The sequence below is a fragment of the Myotis lucifugus genome, unplaced genomic scaffold (genome assembly GCF_000147115.1).
Source record: "Myotis lucifugus unplaced genomic scaffold, Myoluc2.0 scaffold_768, whole genome shotgun sequence".
In the NCBI taxonomy this organism is placed as follows: domain Eukaryota; kingdom Metazoa; phylum Chordata; class Mammalia; order Chiroptera; family Vespertilionidae; genus Myotis; species Myotis lucifugus.
The window spans coordinates 81,881-101,192 of record NW_005871816.1 but is presented as its reverse complement, the minus strand read 5'-3'; the positions used below and the strand labels follow the sequence as shown (position 1 = coordinate 101,192).

The window sequence follows — 19,312 nt, the reverse complement described above, 5'->3', positions numbered from 1 at the left end:
CCTCTCTCCTCTCTTCCATTCTCTCTAAAAACCAATGGAAAAATATCCTCGGATGATGGTTAACCAAAAAACAAAAAACCCCACCAAATTTTGTAGCTAAAAGCTACATTCAAACAGTCATTAAAGTTTATACCAAATGTTTTGTGTGTTTTCATTTCGTGATAGTGGTCTGTTGTGGAGGAATAGTTTGGTTATGGCCACAATTCGAAGAGATGTCCACTAGTCAACTATAGTTCAGGAGTCCTAGACCTAAAGTCCCCATGGGCCTCAACAAGGAAATACTACAGCAGCATGCGTGGGTCCGAGGCCTCTTGTCTTGCGTGGGAGGGAGGTGGGGTCCCCTCCCCTTCGTGAAGCAAGCTGCCCTGAGTCCTTGGTTTTCTCCAGACGTGCCTGGGCTTTAGGGCGGCAGGCCGTCACTCGCTGCACAGCCTTTGCCACGGATTGCGCACTGGAACGTGCCCTGTGGGTCGGGTGCACCTGTCTTCTTCCAGGAGTGGCTTGAGCTCTGCCTTACGGATCCTCGGATCCTCTTTTCAACCGTCCAGGAGGGGAACGCCAGTGTCTCGACACTGGAAGTTGTGAGGAGGAGCGGTTTCAACCCCCTGGTCCCCTGGAGACATTTCCTAGACCCCCCCTTAGAGGCCAGTGTCCTCCTGGCTCCTCAGCCGAGTGTGCTCCTCCTCCCTCCTGGATCCAGTAGACGGCCATGCTGCGCGGTGTTCTCTCTAGAAAGCCTGCCCCAGGCATCCAGACACATCTTCACCTTCTGTGCCCCCCGCCTCCCCCGTCCTGACACTCAAGGTGGCCTGTTTTATAACTAGCTTATAACTTCCCCAAATAACAAGATATGGTGGCTATAACATACGTTATAACATCCATGCTCTCTTACTACTGGCTTCTTTAGCATAATATTAAAATATGAACTTCTTGCTCAGTTGATATGGCTCCGTGGTTGAGCATTGACCTATGAACAGGGAGATCACAATTGGGGTTGCCGGCTCTATCCCAGGTAGGGGGCGTGCAGGAGGCAGCCTATCTGATTCTCTCTCATCATTGATATTTCTCTCTCCTTTCCTCGATGAAATCAATAAAAAGAAAAAGTGAACTTTCCATGTCAACACACTTACTTCTGCAGCATCCTTTCCAATGACTACATAGTAGTCCATTGCGTGAATCTGTCACACATTTCCTTCTTGTTAGGCATTTAGATCATTTTTATTTTTTTACTCCTATAAAAACACTAGGGTTCACATAGACCCTATCATTTCCTCAGAAAAATTCACTGAAGTAGAGGAGCTAGCTCAAAGCCCCTTCTGGGGCCCTGTGGTGGCCACAAGCACTGCGTTAAAAGGAGTGCAGGCTCCTGCCACAGACTTGTAAATTGTCTTTGCAATTCGGGCTCGCTGGCTGGCAGGCACTTGGAGATTTCAAATGGCATTTTGCGTTTGTTTTGTTTTGTTTTGTTTTGCTGGGTTTATACGAGAATTCCAAGCCTGGAGATTTTCTGCAGGTAACAGGTGTATCAAGAGGTGCACTTCCCAGGTGTGGCCTCCTACCGCACTTGAGGGAACATGCGTCATGTTAGGGAGCCCAGCGCTGTTTTGCTCAAATTGGATGCTGAAGAGTTATTTACTGTATACAGGGTGGTTTGGCTTAAGTTGCAATTTAAACTAATTTCTTAGGATCATTAATGAAAACAAAGATAGAAAAATTAAAGAGATCCAGGAGATCACTGGGATCATAAGAGTCTGAACTGAAAAGACAAAGCAGAGCCCCAAGAAGAAGAATTTAAAATCTAGCCTGCGCCTGCTGTAGACAGGATGTGTGCGCTTCTCAAAGTGTGGCGCTCTCGGAAAGAAACGACAGCCATCATTTGACTTTTTCTTTCTTCTTTCTAGGTGTCTCATTCAGTTGCTAAACTTATATTAGTTAATTTCCACTGGCAAGTTGCAGAGATATTGGACAGGTAAGCTGTTCGGGGGAGGAGAGGTGGCATCACCCATAGCTGCTCTCTCTGCCCGCCCACCCAGTGGTGATATTATTTGCATTTTGGAGTATATCCTTATATTTTAAAAACACTGGATCATATTGTATGTATTTTTTCTCTCAATATATGTTGAACATTTTCCCATATATCTTTCTGGTTAATTTGCTGGCACAGTATCTGATCATACAGATGTTTCATACTTTGTTCAAACCCCTGTTGTTGGACAATGACGTTCAGATTTTGTGTGCCCTTGTTAATTAATTTGTAGTCAGTGCCCTTCTAGATAACACTTGCCAACATCTCTGGTTATTTCTTTTGGATACATCAAGTTAGGAATGCACCATCGCATATCACATATTAGCTTGAGCAAAGGTAATTGGTCCATTTACCACCCACCTCCAGATTTGGAGTCTCAAGACACTGGAAGTTGTGAGGAGGAGGGGTTTCTCCCCCCTGGTCCCCTGGAGACATTTCCTAGCGCCCCTCCCCCCCCCCCCTTAGAGGCCAGGGCTTCTGTCTAGCTCAGGGTCTCTATCCTCAGCACTATTGACATTTGGGCTACATAACTCTTGGTTGTGGGGAGACTGTTCTGTGAATTGTAGGAGGTTTGGCAGATGCCCCCAGCTCTACCTTCAATCAGTAGCAGCAGCATCCAGCGTCCTAGAGATAAAGTGTCTTCAGGCCCTGCCCTTCCACACCCGGGCAGTTCTCTCGCGGTGCGACCCCCTGTAAATGCAGAGCAAGGTCATGCCTTTCCTTCCTCAGGCTGGGCAGCTGGGTGGCCACACCAGCCGAGTTCATTCGCTCACTGCACTCTCACTGCTCATGCCAGAGCAGGCTCAGCGAGAGGCCGATGAGCTGCCAGGTCTGCGCCCTGTCACTGCCCGGACTCTGGGGCCACATAGGTTCCGTGGGCCTCTCACTGTCCACACTCCTGAGCGTCATTTGGGATGGAGAGGTGGGTGGCTAAAGACACCAACAATTCCAGCGTGAGGAGTAGGAGTGAAAACGGGAAGGTGGGTGAGGACGACACATGTCTGAGACATAACCTTCCCTGCGCAGGTTCCTGTCTTGGTAATGTGTTTTCCTGGGCTTTGGGTAGCACTTTTATTGCCACATGATGATTGTTCTTATTTCTAAATGTATTTATGCCATACCTCACTCCAGAAGGGGTTAAATTTTTATGATGAAATAGTGCTTTTTCGGAAATTGGTGTGTGTGAATGTGTGCGCACGCACATGCGTATGTGCTGTGTGTAGGCATTAGAGGAGAATAAAGCAAACACTCTTCTGAGTGCTCACCGAGTGAGAAGCCCTCTGGCCTTCACTGGGAGGGCGGCCTCGGCGGCCACGCCTGCCTGGCCACGCCCTTCCTTCCGCTCCAGGCACTCGTATCTTCAGTTTGGTATTGATCATTTTCTTATTTTTTCTTAAATTATGTGTATTTTACTTTACTATGTTTTTAGAACTCTACAGACATATAATCACGCTGTAAGTGTTTTTAAGTTTTAAAATTACAAACAAGGTTGCATTTTATGACATCCTAGGAATCCTTTCAGAAAACCATTGGTGAGGGTTGTTTTTGTGTTTGGTTGGGGTTTTTTGCTGTTACAAGTAATGCAGCTTTGAAAACTTGTCCGTGACTCCCAGTGTAACATGATTTTTGTAGGGTTCAGAACAGGAGTGCATTACTGGTCTATTGGGTGTGTGTTTCTAAAACTTTACTAATCAATGCCACTGTGTTTCCCAAGTGATCATACCGTGTACATGCCCACAGTGATAGAGGAGCTCCTGATACTGCCACGTTTAACGTTTTACAATCTGGTGGGTGTACATGGCATCTAATGGTTTTTAATTTCAATTTTCCTGATTGTTAAGGAGGTTGAGCATCTTTTCTCATGTTTAATGGTCATTTGTGCTTCCTCTTCTGTGAAATGCCTGTTCTCTCTTTGCCCATTTTTATTGTTATTTTGTCTTTTGTATCTTGTATCTGGAATGTGGTTTGGCATAACTACAGTTAGAAATAAGAACAATTATCATGTGGCAATAAAAGTGCTACACAAAGCCCAGGCTCATTGAGGCACATTACCAAGACACCGAGGACAGGTGGACTTTCAGGAGTTTTTGGTTTCTTTATTCTGAATATCAGTCCTTTGCCAGGATAGGCATTGAATGATCTTCCAGTTTATATCTCGGCTTTTTACTTGATGGTTCCTCCTGATGAACCAAAGTTCTTAAATGTCACAGAATTTTTCAGTTTTCCTTTATGCTGTGCATTTTCTTTGTCTCAAGATCTCCTTCCCTATTCTGATGTCAATAAAGAGATTTTTACCTTTATTTCCAGAACGGAATTTAAACCAGAAACGATCCTTCATGAGTATTTTTCTTACAGTTCAGTGCCTTGGAGGCAGGGTTATTATTCTCATACAATTGAGAGCTCAAAAAAAATTGAAAAAGTATTTGCACGAAGGCAAAAGGAAGCTTGGTTCTGTGAGGCGGTAATTAGAGACAAAGACATTGTAGTGCAACTGCAACACGTGTTGGTTTTTATTCAGAGGTAAACATGTTTGCCTTCCGTTTCTGATTCCCTTCACTTCTGCCTTCTGTTTTGTAGATACAAGTCTAACTCTGCTCAGCTGCTTGTTGAGGCTCGAGTTCAGCCCAGTCCATCGAAACATGTGAGTGTGTCCTCCTTGAGGAAGACCTCCCCGTGCACGGGGCCTCGCTGTGGCTCACGGGGCTCCTGAGGGCCTCCTGGTGGTTCATAGTGTCACAGGCCTCCACACTGCTCCCGCTGGGCTCCCGTCTCCCTTTCCGTTCCAGTGTGAACAGTTTCCTCGTAGCTGAGGAGTAAAGCATTGCCGCTGCAGGGCCTCTCCAGCCCCTCTCATCTCTGCACTTACACAGCCTGCACTCCATCCCCCTGGGGCCGGGGCTTCCAGCTCACCGCACGCCTCTGCCTCTGCCTCTGCCTCTGCGTGCCCTCCCTGGCCTGGAATGCTCAGACCCTGTCCCCATCTTTGTGGGAGTGAAACTCACTTTTAAACACCCAAATCCAAGCTGTCTCTCACAAAGCCTGTCTTCTGTGATCACTCACTGCAAACCCTCTGCTTATATCTTTAAACCTTCACATGTATGTGGTAGTGATTCAGTCATCTTTCCCCCTACCTCACTGTACGTGCTCTGAGGATAGAAACCATATCCTACATCCTGCAGTACCTAGCCATTTCCTGTGAGTCTACAAGTTCAGCAAATGTGTCAAATGAATGAGGGCCGTGTTGAAAGAGCCCTTAGGAGAGAGATTTGGAGCTCAGATCACCACATAACTTCTGCAGCCTCTTACTTAGAAAACGCCCAGGCACAGACTGGATCAGCATGGGAACACAGTCCTTTTTCTCAAATCGTGTTTTGTATTTCCAGGGAACTAACAGGAACCTAAGATAAGCTCGTAGTGGCTTTTCCGTGGGTTGTAGTGTTGGCCACGGGACCCCAGATTGTCTGTGTCTGCCAGTTTGTGTCACATGCATCGATCCTGGAACCCGGCTTTAGAGCTGTTTGCCCACCTCCTAGAAGAGTTTCTTGCCGAGTAGGAGTCTTCGTCATCCTTGTAAATTAATTGCATGTGACATCTCTTCCGTGTGTGAAGGATGAGTTGTAACTTGGAAGAAGCAATAACGTTTTGTATTTGGGGCATGCCAACCGAGGAAACAAGCCGACTGTCTGATAAGCAGAGCTGCAGTGCGGCCATGAGAAGCTGTACGCAACCTCAGAGCCTTGGTGACTGGGTTGTAGCACTTGCTGAGGGGCAGCGCTGGGCTCTGCTGAACGGGCACTTCACAAAAGAAACCCCGTAGCCGTTCAAAGAGGTGGATTGAATGACCTCTGAGGGCCTTGACAGCTCTGAAACCCTGAGCTTTTCAGCCTGGCGTCATTAGACTGCTGCCAGCTGTCATTCTAACGTCTCTGCTTCACTGAGTCCTAGTGGTGCTCCAAGCCCAGCTCAGGTGCTGCCTCCCTCAGGAAGCCTTCCTGGGGGTGCTTGCTGCTCCGAGCTCTTGGACTCCCAGAGCCCACACATTGCAGCTGAGCTCTGACCCGTGCTGCAGGGTCAGGATCGCCTCCCCTCACCTGGCGGCACAGCACCCTGTGGCCCCGGGAACTGAAGGCAGGTTCCTCTTGGACTCACACGCCTTTGCCTCTCTCCAGGTCCCCGCAGCCCACCCCCCTCACCACTGCGCGGTGTGCATGCAGTTCGTGCGGAAGGAGCACCTCCTCTCTCTGGCCTGTCAGCACCAGTTTTGCCGCAGCTGCTGGGAGCAGCACTGCTCAGTGCTTGTCAGAGACGGCGTGGGTGTGGGTGAGTCTGCTCTCGAGCTTCTACAAGACTGGCCTCAACTGTTTATCTCTGACTCGGCCCTTTCAGGTACTCAGGTCAACTGTGTATCTTTTTTTAAAACAGAATGTTTTTATTGATTTCAGAGAGGAAGGGAGAGAGAGAGAGAGATAGAAACATCAGTGATGAGAGAGAATCATCCATCAGCTGCCTCCTGCACGCCCCCTACTGGGGATTGAGCCTGCAACCCAGGCATGTGCCCTGACTGGGAATCGAACTGTGACCTCCTGGTTCGTGGCTCAACCACTGAGCCACGCTGGTCAGGCGACTGTGTGTCTTCTTTTAAGCCTGACTGATGACTGACGTCACTGTCAGAACCATTGCTTTCCAGACACATCCGTCTGAACAGTGGCAAAGTGTTCCCGTCCTGAGCAACATGAGACAAGTAAGGCTGTTGTTTGGTCATGTTAAACGTTGGTGTGAGTGCAGGGCCGCCTCTTGGGAGCGCTTCTGGAAGCACTGTCCCTTAAGCTGCCAGCCTGCCCTCCTGATTCCCCAAGTGGCAGCCACAGCTCAGACATCCAGAGGGTTCGCTGCTATTTAGGTAACAGCACAGAGTGCATGGATGGTTGGTGACAGGAGTATTTGTTATACTATAACCTGATGATATTGAAACAAAATTGGCATCCCATTAATTGTGTCTGCAGAACCTCGTGTTGGTGATAAGCACTTGTACATAATATTACACATTACAGAACTCAGTTGTTAGGAACCATATAGGGTTTTTTAAACGAAAATTGTAATGGTGCCATTTGTGATGTATATGTAATTTGGAATAATATTTTAGTTACATCACTGTGCACATATATCAGTTTCTTTCTTTGAGTATGTTCTGTTGCTTCAAGGGTTTCCTATGTGGAACTGAATTTGTGGTTGAACTCAGTGGGCAAATATATTATTATTAGGGGCCCAGTGCACAGATTCATGCACCTTGAAAGGAACTGTGGGCCGAGAGGCTGCAGTGGGCACAGGGGCGGGTCTCGCCCCACCCGCCATGGCCCCCGGTCCCCTGTCTACTGGCAGCCCCGCTCCCATGCGCTGACAGCGCCAACCCTGCTCGCACCCACTGATGGCATGGAGCAATTGGGGACAGCACTGTCAGCAGGTGCTAGCGACAGCTGCTGCCCCCATCGCCTCCCAGGAGCAGGGGGAGGTGGAGAAGCCCTCAGGGGCGATCAGGGCCAGCAGCCGCTGCTCGCACCCGCTGACAGCACTGAACGATCACCGCCGGCTGGAGGTATAAGCCGGGCCAGCACCAGCAGTGGGTGCAAGTGGTGGCTCCGGCACCGGCACCGGCAGCAGGTGCGAGAGGCGGCTGCCAGCCCCGATCACCCCTCAGGAGCAGGGGGCAGTAGGAAAACCTGAGGGGTGATTGGGGCTGGCAGCCACTGCTCGCACCCGCTGACAGCACCGAGCTATCAGGGCCAGCGCCAGGCGCTGGCATCAGGTATGAGCGCCAGGTGGGACCGCAGCACACAGGAGCAAAGAATTTTCAGTAACCACCAGAGGCTCGCCCCAATGACAGCGACTGGTGCCCCACCTTGGTCTGGCGCCCCCGCTCACCTGCTCCACCATCCCGCCGCGGCCAACACCCACCATGTTCCACATGTGCCCGGGGTGGTCAGCGCACGTCATAGCGACTGGTGGTTTAGTTGTTCCTACGTTCAGTCTATTTGCATATTAGGGTTTTATATATATAGACAAGTGGTGATTCCTACAATAGTTGTCAATCAGCTGGTCTTTGTTCAACAGGAGTCTCTTGCATGGCTCAGGACTGCCCACTTCGAACACCAGAGGACTTTGTATTTCCATTATTGCCCAACGAAGAACTAAGAGACAAATACAGGCGCTACCTCTTCAGGGACTATGTGGAGGTATGACCTGCCCCTGTGGATGCGCCCTCTGCTTTCCTGGGCCTGCTTCCCACCAGGTGCTCACTAGGGTTGCTTTATAGACAAGGCTGCCATTAGGTGCTGCCATTTGAAGAAAGAGTTCCATGGCTTTAAAAATGTCAGGAAACCACTAGAATGGTAGACCCTGGAGTCAGGCAGTTGTGTGAATCCCAGGTCTGTTACGGCCTCGCTGTGTAACCTTCTCCCCATCGTTGTGCCTCTCTCAGCGTGGTTTTTCTTATACTGCGGTCACCTTATACACTTTGCTTCAACAAGCCATTGCATGCCCAGGTGTCAGCACTCGTCAGGCATATCTCAGGAGTTGCTGTTCCTTTTGGGTCACTGGGTGATCCAGCCCAGAGAAGGGGAATTGCTTCTTGTGCAGTTGGAAAACTTGTCCATGACTCCAGCATGGCCAGTCTTAGAGTCCTTGCCCTCTATTGGGCTACCAGTTCATGCTCGCTGGTTTCATGTGACATAGTTTCATTTTTTTTATGCCTAAGCTTATTGGTTGATTGACGGTCTGGTCTTCTCATGCACAAGCTGCAGATACACAGAAGGCCTGGCTCCGTGTGCTGTTTGCTGCCTTCAGTCAATGCCTGAGGGCTGCTGAGCTTCTCAGAGCCAGGCACAGTGGATCAGGCTGTGTTCCTTCCAGCCCTGGTCCCTTTGCATTTTCATCTCAAGGATACAATTGTGTGTTCCATTTTGTAACCTAATTTTAGACTATTGTAGTGAGTTGCTACCTAGTTTAACTAAACATTCAGAGGTCTTCAGTATCTGCCTAATGTCTGGCCTTCACGACATTCACCGTGAATTCCTATACCCCTGCATGTAAGTCATCAGCTGGAAGAACAGAAGGTGTTAGAGTGCTGGGGCGGGCGGGGGCGGGGGGGGGGGGTTCTAATTTGGAGGCAGCGACCGGGGGTGGCCTCATGTTTCTCCTGGATGTGCACACAGAGTCATTACCAGCTCCAGCTGTGCCCCGGTGCCGACTGCCCCATGGTCATCCAGGTACAAGAGCCCCGAGCTCGCCGCGTCCAGTGCAGTCGGTGCAGCGAGGTCTTCTGGTAAGAGCGGGTGTGGGTGCTGAGCAGCCTGGGCTCCTGCTGCCTCTTCAGAGCACCCCTCTGCGGCGGGGGCGGGGGAGGGGAGCGGGGCCAGACGGGGCCTTTGAACCAGGAGAGCGGCTCCGCTCTGGGGGGGCACCTCATGTTCCATGTTATGTTGGCTAATGCTCCGTCTGCAGACAAAACGGTGGCACAGATTCTTGGAGAATGTGCTATGGTTTATGCTCCTAAGACTTGTGACCCAGAGATTTTATCTCTCTACCTGCACAGATAATTTACATATTACTATTTACATATTCAACGTTTTCATCTTTCTCTGTAATTCATAAACGTGGTTTACATCTCCTTGGGGTTTACTCCATTCAGTAAATATGATGGGAATAGCAAAATGTCCTGAAGGTTTAGGCACTGTCCTGACCGCGTGCCTTCATGCTCCCCGCAGTGTGTGGGTAGCACTGCTGTCATCCTTGTTGGGTGAGGAAGTTGAGGTGCAGGGTATTGACAAGAGTCATCACTTAGGTCCAGGTCTGTGCCCCTAATTTCACCTCCTGGGGAGCCTCACGGAGGGCGGGGCTTCAGGGACACTGCATGGGAAATGTGGCGTGTGCGCGTGGGCCTGCCTCTAAGACGTCGTGGAGGGAGCCTGTGGCTCGCCAGTGGGTAAGAGCCCCTGAGGTGGCTGCTCTCCGCCTCCGTGTCCTGCACGGGAACTCTCCTGGGGCACGTGTGAGGCCGTCCGCCTGCGCCTGTCCTGTCCCTCACGCTGTGGTGGCTGGGGCCCGGCCTGAGGACGTGTGCTCTGGCTGAGCTGCCTGCACTGTCGGGGTATCGCGCCGCTGCAGCCTGTACAGCTCGGGCATTGTGCCTCCTGTGTGCACATGTGGCTGGAAGGTGAGCCAAAGCTCCCAGAAGTGGGTCTCGCCCAGCTTGGTGTCTGAGCTGAGGTGTCGTCCTCAGAGCACCTCACCGTGCCTGCTGAGAGGCGAATTCTGAACTCGACATCCTAGTAGGAAGGGTGGACACCACACAAGACACTGAGAACAGAAACTGTCATTTGGGTTTATTGAGAGTATATCTTGGAAGGACTGAGACTGGAGAGAAGTGGACACAATATTTCAGTATAATCTCGAGCAGGTAAAGGTCTGAAAGGCCTTGATAGGTGACTTTCCCTCTGAAAAGCTGTTCAGCAGGATCTGTTGGCTTGGACAGAAGGAAAATTAAAAACCTGACCTAACGATTATTTGAGTGTTTTTCTTTTCTGGTTTTAAGTTTCAAGTGTCGTCAGATGTATCACGCCCCCACAGACTGCGCCACGATCCGGAAATGGCTCACCAAGTGTGCAGACGACTCTGAGACGGCCAACTACATTAGTGCTCACACGAAAGACGTAAGGAGCGTGTCTTCCCTGTCGTGGCTCTGCCCTCCTCGGTGCTGCCCGGCCTTGTGCAGACTTGGCAGCGGTGGCAGCGGTTTATCATAGTGTACATTGGTGGGTGCGTTTATTTGAGTCCAAAGCTGAAATGCCTGGGGAAGTTACGGAACTAATTAGGGGGAAACGAGGTCTTTCTTGAAGGCCTCCCGGCTTTCAGACCCCCGGGAGGGAGGAGTGTGACAGCCACACCCCATACACAGCAGGACTCGCTGCAAGCCCAGGCCTGCCGTGCTTGTTCTGCACCTTCCCTGGGGGAAGATGGCCACCGCCCTGGAGCCCGGGTGCCCCGGCACCCCAGGCTCGAGGTTCACGCGCGCACAGACACGGCTGTGGCCAGGACATGGTGGGACAGGCTGCTGCGTGGCACAGCGCCCGCCGGTCTCCGCAGCGTGTCCGGGGGCTGCTGGCGCCGCTCAGTGTGAGCGAGCAGCTTCAGAGTCTGCTTCCTCACCCTCTTCAGAAGCAGGAGTCCGGGCAAGCTGCCAGGACTCGGCCCGCTCTAGCGCACTCCTCTCCGGCGCAGGCTTTCCGCTGACTCCGCTGCTCGCCGAGCGGCCCCTGGCAGGGACGGGGCGGCAGGCGTAGTGGGGCTCAGCTGGTGCTTGGAGTGTTTCAGAGTCAAACTTGCTGACCTCGTTTCCTTGGATTGCTGTTCCAGCCTCAGCGACCCGGCACATTTAAGTGAGATGCTCCTCCCGCAGTGCTCGCACCATGAGTCACTGGGCACAGGTGCCAGGAGCTCTGTGTAATTGTCTTAGCCCCAACCTGGTGGTGCGTGAGCCTAACGGCGCCCTTCTGTCTCCTCAGTGTCCCAAGTGCAACATCTGCATCGAGAAGAACGGAGGCTGCAATCACATGGTGAGCGGAAGCCCTGCCCTTTGCCTATGTGACACAGAGCCTTGGTCAGCGGGCCTTTAACACGCTCTCTTCTGTTTCCCTCCGACAGCAATGCTCCAAGTGTAAACACGGTGAGTCCCGGGCTTGGCGTGCAGGCCCAGGGCACAGGCTGTTTCCTGTGCACGGTCTCCATTGCTTGTGTCGGGCGCGCTTGTGTGGTGTTGTGACAGGACACAGGGCAGCCTGCGTCACTTACATCATCATATTTACGCACTACCTTCTGGACCCTCTGTAATCCCACTGCCATCCCGGCGCCACATGTAGTCAGAAGTCAAGTTGGGGGTGACTCTTAGACCCTCGTGAACCCTCAGGCTCCCAAGAAGAAGATGTTACGTGTTCTTTTTGTTTTTGCCAAGGCAGGTAAGTAGCACGGGCTTATCTGTGCTGCCTGACGGATGGTGCTCCTGGAGGTGGTGAGATCATCGATGTCCCGTGAGGTTCATAATGTCCCCAGCGGGCGTTTGACTTGGCCTTTCAGGCCTCCCCCTCTCTCAGGAGGAGCTTAGGTAGGACCTGTTGGTTTTGCTTTCCTTCCCGCCAGATCGAGGAGGACCTGTGTGGACGTAGGTCTCCACACGGTGCGGACGTGCTGCGGTTCCTCTTCTGAGGGCCTGTCGCGTGCGCGTCCTGTGTTTTCCCAGGAGCTCCCTGTAATCAGAGTGGACGTGGCACGGAGTGAGAAGGGAACAGGGACTCTGCAGTGCAGACAGGATTTAAAACAGCAGCAAGCACAACGCAGCTGGTGGAGGAGAGCAATATTGCCTCTGTCCGATGAGGGCGACCAAGAGAAGGGAGTGGATGGCCTCTGGTCTGGGTTTGACTTCAGCTTTCCTAAATTTTACAGGAGCACCTTTTGGGAAGCCAGCCAACTCCTGGTAGTGATCCTGGGAAACAGGGCTCCCCGCTGTCAGGTCTCTGTCCTGGGCCCCTAGCAGCCAGCCGCGGGCCTCTTTCCTGGACCACAGTCGTCGTTGGGATGTACAGCGTCCATAAGGGATGTTTAGTTTTCGCTCTTTGCTTTCCCTGCGGAAGCAGAGCCATAATTCTGAGCATGAACTGCTGAGTAGCTGTAGGTTTTATAGAAATGTGCTTTTTAAAAAAGAAGAAAGGGTGCCCTGACCGGTTTGGCTCAGTGGATAGAGCATCCGCCTGCGGACTGAAGGGTCCCAGGTTCAATTCCGGTCAAGGGCATGTACCTTGGTTGTGGGCACATCCCCAGTAGGGAGTGTGCAAGAGGCAGCTGAATCGATGTTTCTCTCTCATCGATGTTTCTAACTCTCTGTCATTCTCCTCCCTTCCTCTCTGTAAAAAATCAATAAAATATATTTAAAAAAAAAAAAAAGAAGAAGAAGAAGAAGAAAGGGTAAAGCCCTTATTCCCAGCTTCAGGGACAGAGTCTTCTAGGACAGATGTAAGAGTGGGAGGTGGCAGGTGTGTGCGCTGTGAATGAGCCTCAGTGGGACAAGTTCCTGCCAGTTTGTTTGTCACAGTGGAGCGGACACAGCAGACCGGCAGTGTTTTATGCTTTAAGAACCTTACTTTCCAATTAGTTTACGTTCGTCCCAAGTGTGCCGCATGGTGGTTAGACAGTTACGTACTTGACCGTGATCGTGTTGCTCCTGCCTGGCCCCATACATAGGTGATATTCTTGACTGTGTTCGCTGTACTGTGCTTTATCAGACCAGTGGTCTTGTACAGTCAGCACCTGCCTGCATCGGGTTAAAAAGGCACAAAGCATATACACTCAGGAACTGTTGTTTAGATCGGCAAGGGCAGGCTACGGGGACAGTGGGAGTCGGGGAGACAGGCCCACATTCCTCCGGGAAGGAGGCAGCCTTGGGAAGTTATGATCAGGTGACAAAGCACAATCTGTCTGTCCCCACTGCTTTGCCTTTGGAGGCCTGGGGCTTGCCTGGGGGTGAGATGCCTCTCTCTTCTGTGCAGACTTCTGCTGGATGTGCCTAGGGGATTGGAAGACCCACGGCAGCGAATACTACGAGTGCAGCCGGTACAAGGAAAACCCCGACATCGTCAACCAGAGCCAGCAGGCCCAGGCCAGGGAGGCCCTCAAGAAGTACCTGTTCTACTTCGAGAGGGTAGGCTCTCCTCAGCTCTCCCGGAGGGGGCTCTGCGGCTGGCCTGCTGGGGGGCCTCCCAGGGACTGGGCCCAGAGCCACGTGCACACAGAGGTCAGGTGGGCTCCTGCGTGGCCCTGGGTGATGCCTCCATAGATGTGGCTCTCGGGCTCCACGGGGCGGCCGTGGCCGACAAGGACGGACGTGGTGCTGACTTGTGTGGGTGCTGGACTGAAGGACAGTAGGGCCATCAGAGCCATCTGAGTGGTCAGATTGCGGGGGCAGTTCCTCCCGGGGAGGCCCTTCAGCAGCCCACACAGCGTGGCACGTTTGGTTGCCGAGCACAGTGAACCAGTGAGTGCCTGCTGGTCCTCAGGGCTGGAGCCCTACTGCCCCAAAGGGGGACAGTGGTCTGGCAGGCGGACCGTTGCTCTGGACACTCCCCCTCGGTCGCCCTCAAGGTCCCAGACCCCGTGAGCGAGACGAGGCTGTGGCTGGGCCCTTGCAGCCCGGGTGTCGATTCTGAACTCCTGTGTGGGCTCTGCCGTCCCCGGGCTCCAGCTTCCTCCTCCCTCCTCCCTGCAGTGGGAAAACCACAACAAGAGCCTGCAGCTGGAGGCACAGACGTACCAGCGGATCCACGAGAAGATCCAGGAGCGGGTCATGAACAACCTGGGGACATGGATCGACTGGCAGTACCTGCAGAACGCTGCCAAGCTCTTGGCCAAGGTCTGTGCCACCTCCCTCTTCTGATCCCCTGTTAGACCCAGACCTCCTGGTGGGAGACACTGAGGGGGCTGGGGCGTCAGCACCCTGTGCAGCCCGCATACTCCTGCTCACGGGCGGCCGTCCGTGCTGTGCCCACTGAGGCCCAGTCTCTGCTGGACGTCCAGGGGGTCCCAGAAGAGGAGCACTGCTCTGCCTGCAGGAAGGAGCTGCGGGGAGACTAGAGCCCTTTTCTTCTTTTGTCCCATCCATGCGTCACTCAGGAAAATAAGAGCTTGTCTTTGGACAGTTATTGAGATAGATGTGTGGACTCTGAGGTCCGACTCAAGAGGGAAGAGCCATTGAGGCAGCTGCTGGTAAATAAATCCCAGTTTGGAAAAGGAACTGTGGGTGTTCTGTGGCCACTTTTGTTTCCTTTTTTCCATGTTGTCCCCACTTCATCCTTTATTTGGCTTGGTCGCATTTCTTTCAGGCCCATACCTGTGGAGCCAGGCTAATGTGCATGGTGGGGAGAGAATTGTGAGAGCCGCTGAGGTGCATGTGGGCTAGCACCAGAGACACAGGTCCCTCTCTTCTCCCCATTGCAGTGTCGCTACACCCTGCAGTACACGTACCCGTATGCGTACTACATGGAGTCTGGACCCAGGAAGAAACTGGTAAGGCGAAGCGGCCCCTCTCCACTCCGCCCTCCTAGCGCCAGAGGTGCCCTGGGCATTGGGAGGCCAACATTAAAACAAAGTCCATCTTCCAATGGTATTTCTCTTCTAGGCATCTCCAGAGTAAGCCCCATCTCCTCACTAGCTGGCATTCTGTGTCCTGGCCCCTGAGTGCCAGCAGTGCACAGGGGGCTGCCGGAGTGTCTGTGTCCTGGCCCCTGAGTGCCAGCAGTGCACAGGGGGCTGCCGGAGTGTCTGTGTCCTGGCCCCTGAGTGCCAGCAGGGCACAGGGAGCTGCCGGAGTGTCTGTGTCCTGGCCCCTGAGTGCCAGCAGTGCACAGGGAGCTGCCGGAGTGTCTGTGTCCTGGCCCCTGAGTGCCAGCAGTGCACAGGGGGCTGCCGGAGTGTCTGTGTCCTGGCCCCTGAGTGCCAGCAGGGCACAGGGAGCTGCCGGAGGGGCTGTGTCCTGGCCCCTGAGTGCCAGCAGTGCACAGGGAGCTGCCGGAGGGTCTGTGTCCCGGCCCCTGAGTGCCAGCAGGGCACAGGGAGCTGCCGGAGGGTCTGTGCCACTTGAGAGGCCAGTGCCCGTGCTGTGGGAGGAGATCAGTCTTCGTTTCACCCTTTCTCTTAGCCATGAACTTCCCGCTCCCCAAGTCATTGTAAAGGAATTCACACCTGTTGTCCAGACGCACCTGTAGTCCCACCAGAAAGACATGACCACATGTCAGTGTTTTCTCCCTTTTGAAATTAACGTTATTTATAGAGCATTTTACTGTTACAGCAGTTCATTGTTGCAGCTGTCATTATTTACCAGGCTGGTTAATACCATTTTTTTTAAAAAAGGTATTTTTATTGATTTCAGAGAGGAGGGGAGAGGGAGATAGAAACATCAATGATGAGAGAGAATCATGGATCGGCTGCCTCCCACATGCCCCACACTGGGGATCAAGCCCACAACCCGGGCATGTGCCCTGAGAATCAAATCGTGACCTCCTGGTTCAGAGATCAATGCTCAACCACTGAACCACACCAGCCAGTCCTGGTTAATACCATTTTTTTAAAGTTGCATACATGTTTCCATTATATGGGTATTCCATCATTTGGGGCATTGTTTGTTTTTCACTATAAATAAGACGTTGAGGAACATCTGTGTGCAGAAAGCTTGGATGTACAATTACTAAGGCAACTGGTTCAACTATTTATTTTAAGAGTTGATCTGCAGAAGGGCTGAAGGAAAACAGAGTATTCGGGGAATACGATGTCTGTGAATATCCATTCATCGATTTCTAAAGCATTTGTTTCCCTATATGCTGGGAGCATTATCTGCAGTGGCTTAAATTCTTGCCTGTTTTTTGGGGTGGGAGGACTGTGCTCTTGCCATTTGTCTGTACTTAGGTAGCCCTTTTTTTAAAATATATTTTTATTGATTTTGGAGAGGAAGGGAGCGGGAGAGAGAGAAACATAAGTGACGAGAATCATTGGTTGGCTGCCTCATGCACACCCCCCACTGGGGATCAAGCCCACAACCCAGGCCTGTGCCCTTGACCGGAATCGAATCTGGGACTCTTCAGTCTGCAGGCCAGCACTCTATCCACTGAGCCACGCCGGCCAGGGCTAGGTAGCCTTTTCATTGGGTTCTGGCTCCGGGGACAGGGACCAGCACTGCCCGCTTGAGGACAGCTTCAGGGTTGTCTGCTGCTCGTGTGAGCCTGAGGTGCTGCGTCTGCCCCGTCTGCAGGCCCTGCCCCTCTCCTTCTGACCCTCCTGCTCTGCCCATACAGTTTGAATACCAGCAGGCTCAACTGGAGGCTGAGATCGAAAACCTGTCCTGGAAAGTGGAGCGCGCGGACAGCTATGACAGGGGGGTAGGTGCTGCTGTCTCCTTGGACCTGCCATGCAGGGAGGGGACAGGGTTGCTTGTGGGCTGGGGCTGCTGCTGAGAAGGCGGGGAGGGCTGTGCTTTTGACTCCTGGAGCCCGTCAGGTGGCCGTGGCTTTGGCTCTCACGGGCTGGGCCATGCAAGCACAGATTTTGCTTCCCTGGTGCAGGACTTAGAAAACCAGATGCACATAGCAGAGCAGCGGAGGCGGACCCTGCTGAAGGATTTCCACGACACCTAGGCTGCCCTCGGCGAGCGCGAGGGAGGAAGAGGTGGCTGGAGCTCGCCCGGCTGCTGTTCTGCATGCTGCGGCTCTGCCTCTCACGACCCCAGGCAGCAGCCAGGCCTACTCCTGAGAGACCCTGGCACTCACCTCAGCCACTTCTGTTCTGTTTCATCTTTCTTTTTGTTTCTCCTACGGTCGAGGCCCTGTTGAATTGGCCTCTTCAGGATTTGTAATTCCCCCTGGACGGTTGTTGGGAGGGAGGGAAAGTTTTTTTGAATGACTATTAATAGTATTAGCTCATTACAACTTATGTGATTTTCAAAGGTTGGAAAAATGTACCAAAAAAAACACAGAAAAAGGAATCCAACCATAGAATTACACAGAACCTTTTAAAAAAATAAATTGGCATTGGAGTGTTCGCCCTCTAGCTATTGTCCTTAGAACGCAGCGTGCTGCCTGACCACCGGCCTCTGAATGTGCACTGTAGGCCAGTGTGGCCTCTGCTTCCCGATTCGCTTGGTGTTTGGGGTCCCAAGAGAGGAGCATGGGTGGCAGGTGGGGACTTGAATTCGCCTGTGCAACGGGCCTGCTCCTGCAGACCTTCGGTCAGGTGCCCTGCCAGACCCTACAGGGCGCAGGCAGTACAGGGCAGGGCTGGCCACGGGCGTCTGATCGTCCTGGGTGGTGCTGCCTGTGGGCTCATCTTGATTCTTGAAGGTGAGGCTCACCAGGTCTGGCTCCTGAAGCCGGAGCCCACAGCAGAGCATGGATGGCGGTCTTGTGGCGCCAGACCAGGGACAGGAGTGGAGCAGTGTTTCCGTTTGCCTCCTAAAGACAGAGATCCACTGTCAAAGGGGATTGTTCCCCAAAATAACTTTAATCTGGTCCCTTCTTTTGGGCAGTATTCAGGGGGTGACTGACCAAGTGCTCACGCAGCGTCCCTGGCACTGTCCTGCCCGCTCCTCTGGCGAACCTCGGGTCGGAGGGCAGCGTGGCCCTTGCGAGGGCACCGGTCGTCCCGGCTCCGGGCCCTGTTTGCACAGGTGGTTTTCCTGTTACCTGGAGTGTCCGCAGCTCTGGGGCTTGGGCGCTCTCCCCTCGCCTGACTTCAGGTGTCAGAGGGCTCCACCTCCAGGGTCTGAGAGTCTGAGACCAGGAGAGCCCTTAGTCTGTGGTCCCGGCTCCTGTAGGAGGAGGGGCTGGCCAGGGAGAGGGCCAGGGCTTGCACAGCTGAGCCCAAAGGAGCAGGTGGTTCGTTCGCTGGTGTCCTGAGCCTGGTCCTGTGGGCCTCCGGAAAGTTAAATCTGGTCTCGGTTTCTGTGGCTGCGTGGTGCCTGCACGCTGAGGCTGCCAGAGCTCTGTGCTCGACCTCCTTGACCTCCTGGGAGACGTATAAATATTGTGGTGGAAATTCTTTGATATTCAAACATTTCCACCTCAGCAGTTTCCCAGGTGCCATGGTTGTAAACGGCGTTACTCTTGGAGACAGGAAGCTTGGCTCTCGGGGTCACGGGCACACAGCTGGGCGCGGTTCCCTTTCTCTCCGCTTGGTTTTGTCCGCTCCTGTTCTCTCTTGCGAGGGGCGGACTGTGTTCGGAGAGGGAGAACAGCTAGTGTAGCCAATGAGCCCAGGATTGGACGGGGCGCTCCCAGAACCAGGAGAGCCTGTGGGGCCTGGTGGGGTGTGAACGCTGCGCTGGCACGTGGATGGTCCTGCTTACCTCCTGTCTTGCTGTGTCGCCGGCGCGGCCCAGGAGCCGAGCTGCAGCTCTCGCCGCGGTCGCATCCTGGGCGCCCTGCATGTTGTGGACTGCACAGCCGCCGTGTGCCCGCGCCTGGATCCAGCTGCAGCCCAACCGCTGGCGCTGCGGAGGCTCGGTGCCGACCACAGCCTGCGGGCCTGGCCCGGGGGAGGCCCGGCGGAGCTTTCCTGCCCCGAGAGGGTAGGAGATGAAGAAGGCACTGTGTTCTCATGAATTTGCCGTATATCTTTGTTTTCTTCAAAGAAAAAGTTGAGGTCATGTCATCTGCTCAAAGTTGAGTAGTTTATTCAAAATAAATTGAAAGTTTCTGATTA

The 19,312-nt window shown here is 53.0% G+C and overlaps 1 protein-coding gene across 6 annotated transcripts in view; it reads left to right on the top strand.

Moving 5' to 3' along the window:
• Positions 1-19,312, top strand: part of ARIH2 (ariadne RBR E3 ubiquitin protein ligase 2) — a 54,779-nt gene extending 35,467 nt beyond the window's left edge. For 3 of the 6 annotated variants that reach the window (XM_023746949.1, XM_014448120.2, XM_014448122.2), the window contains 13 exons: positions 1,902-1,969; positions 4,604-4,667; positions 6,196-6,412; positions 8,135-8,256; positions 9,235-9,344; positions 10,614-10,731; positions 11,584-11,634; positions 11,723-11,744; positions 13,618-13,769; positions 14,334-14,477; positions 15,062-15,130; positions 16,912-16,995; positions 17,179-19,312. In XM_023746949.1, coding sequence (XP_023602717.1) covers positions 1,902-1,969; positions 4,604-4,667; positions 6,196-6,412; positions 8,135-8,256; positions 9,235-9,344; positions 10,614-10,731; positions 11,584-11,634; positions 11,723-11,744; positions 13,618-13,769; positions 14,334-14,477; positions 15,062-15,130; positions 16,912-16,995; positions 17,179-17,250 — 1,293 coding nt within the window. In that variant the 3' untranslated portion in view covers positions 17,251-19,312. The remainder of the gene's footprint in view (positions 1-1,901; positions 1,970-4,603; positions 4,668-6,195; positions 6,413-8,134; positions 8,257-9,234; positions 9,345-10,613; positions 10,732-11,583; positions 11,635-11,722; positions 11,745-13,617; positions 13,770-14,333; positions 14,478-15,061; positions 15,131-16,911; positions 16,996-17,178) is intronic. The other 3 variants (XM_006106114.3, XM_006106115.3, XM_023746950.1) reach the window with 2 other exon arrangements.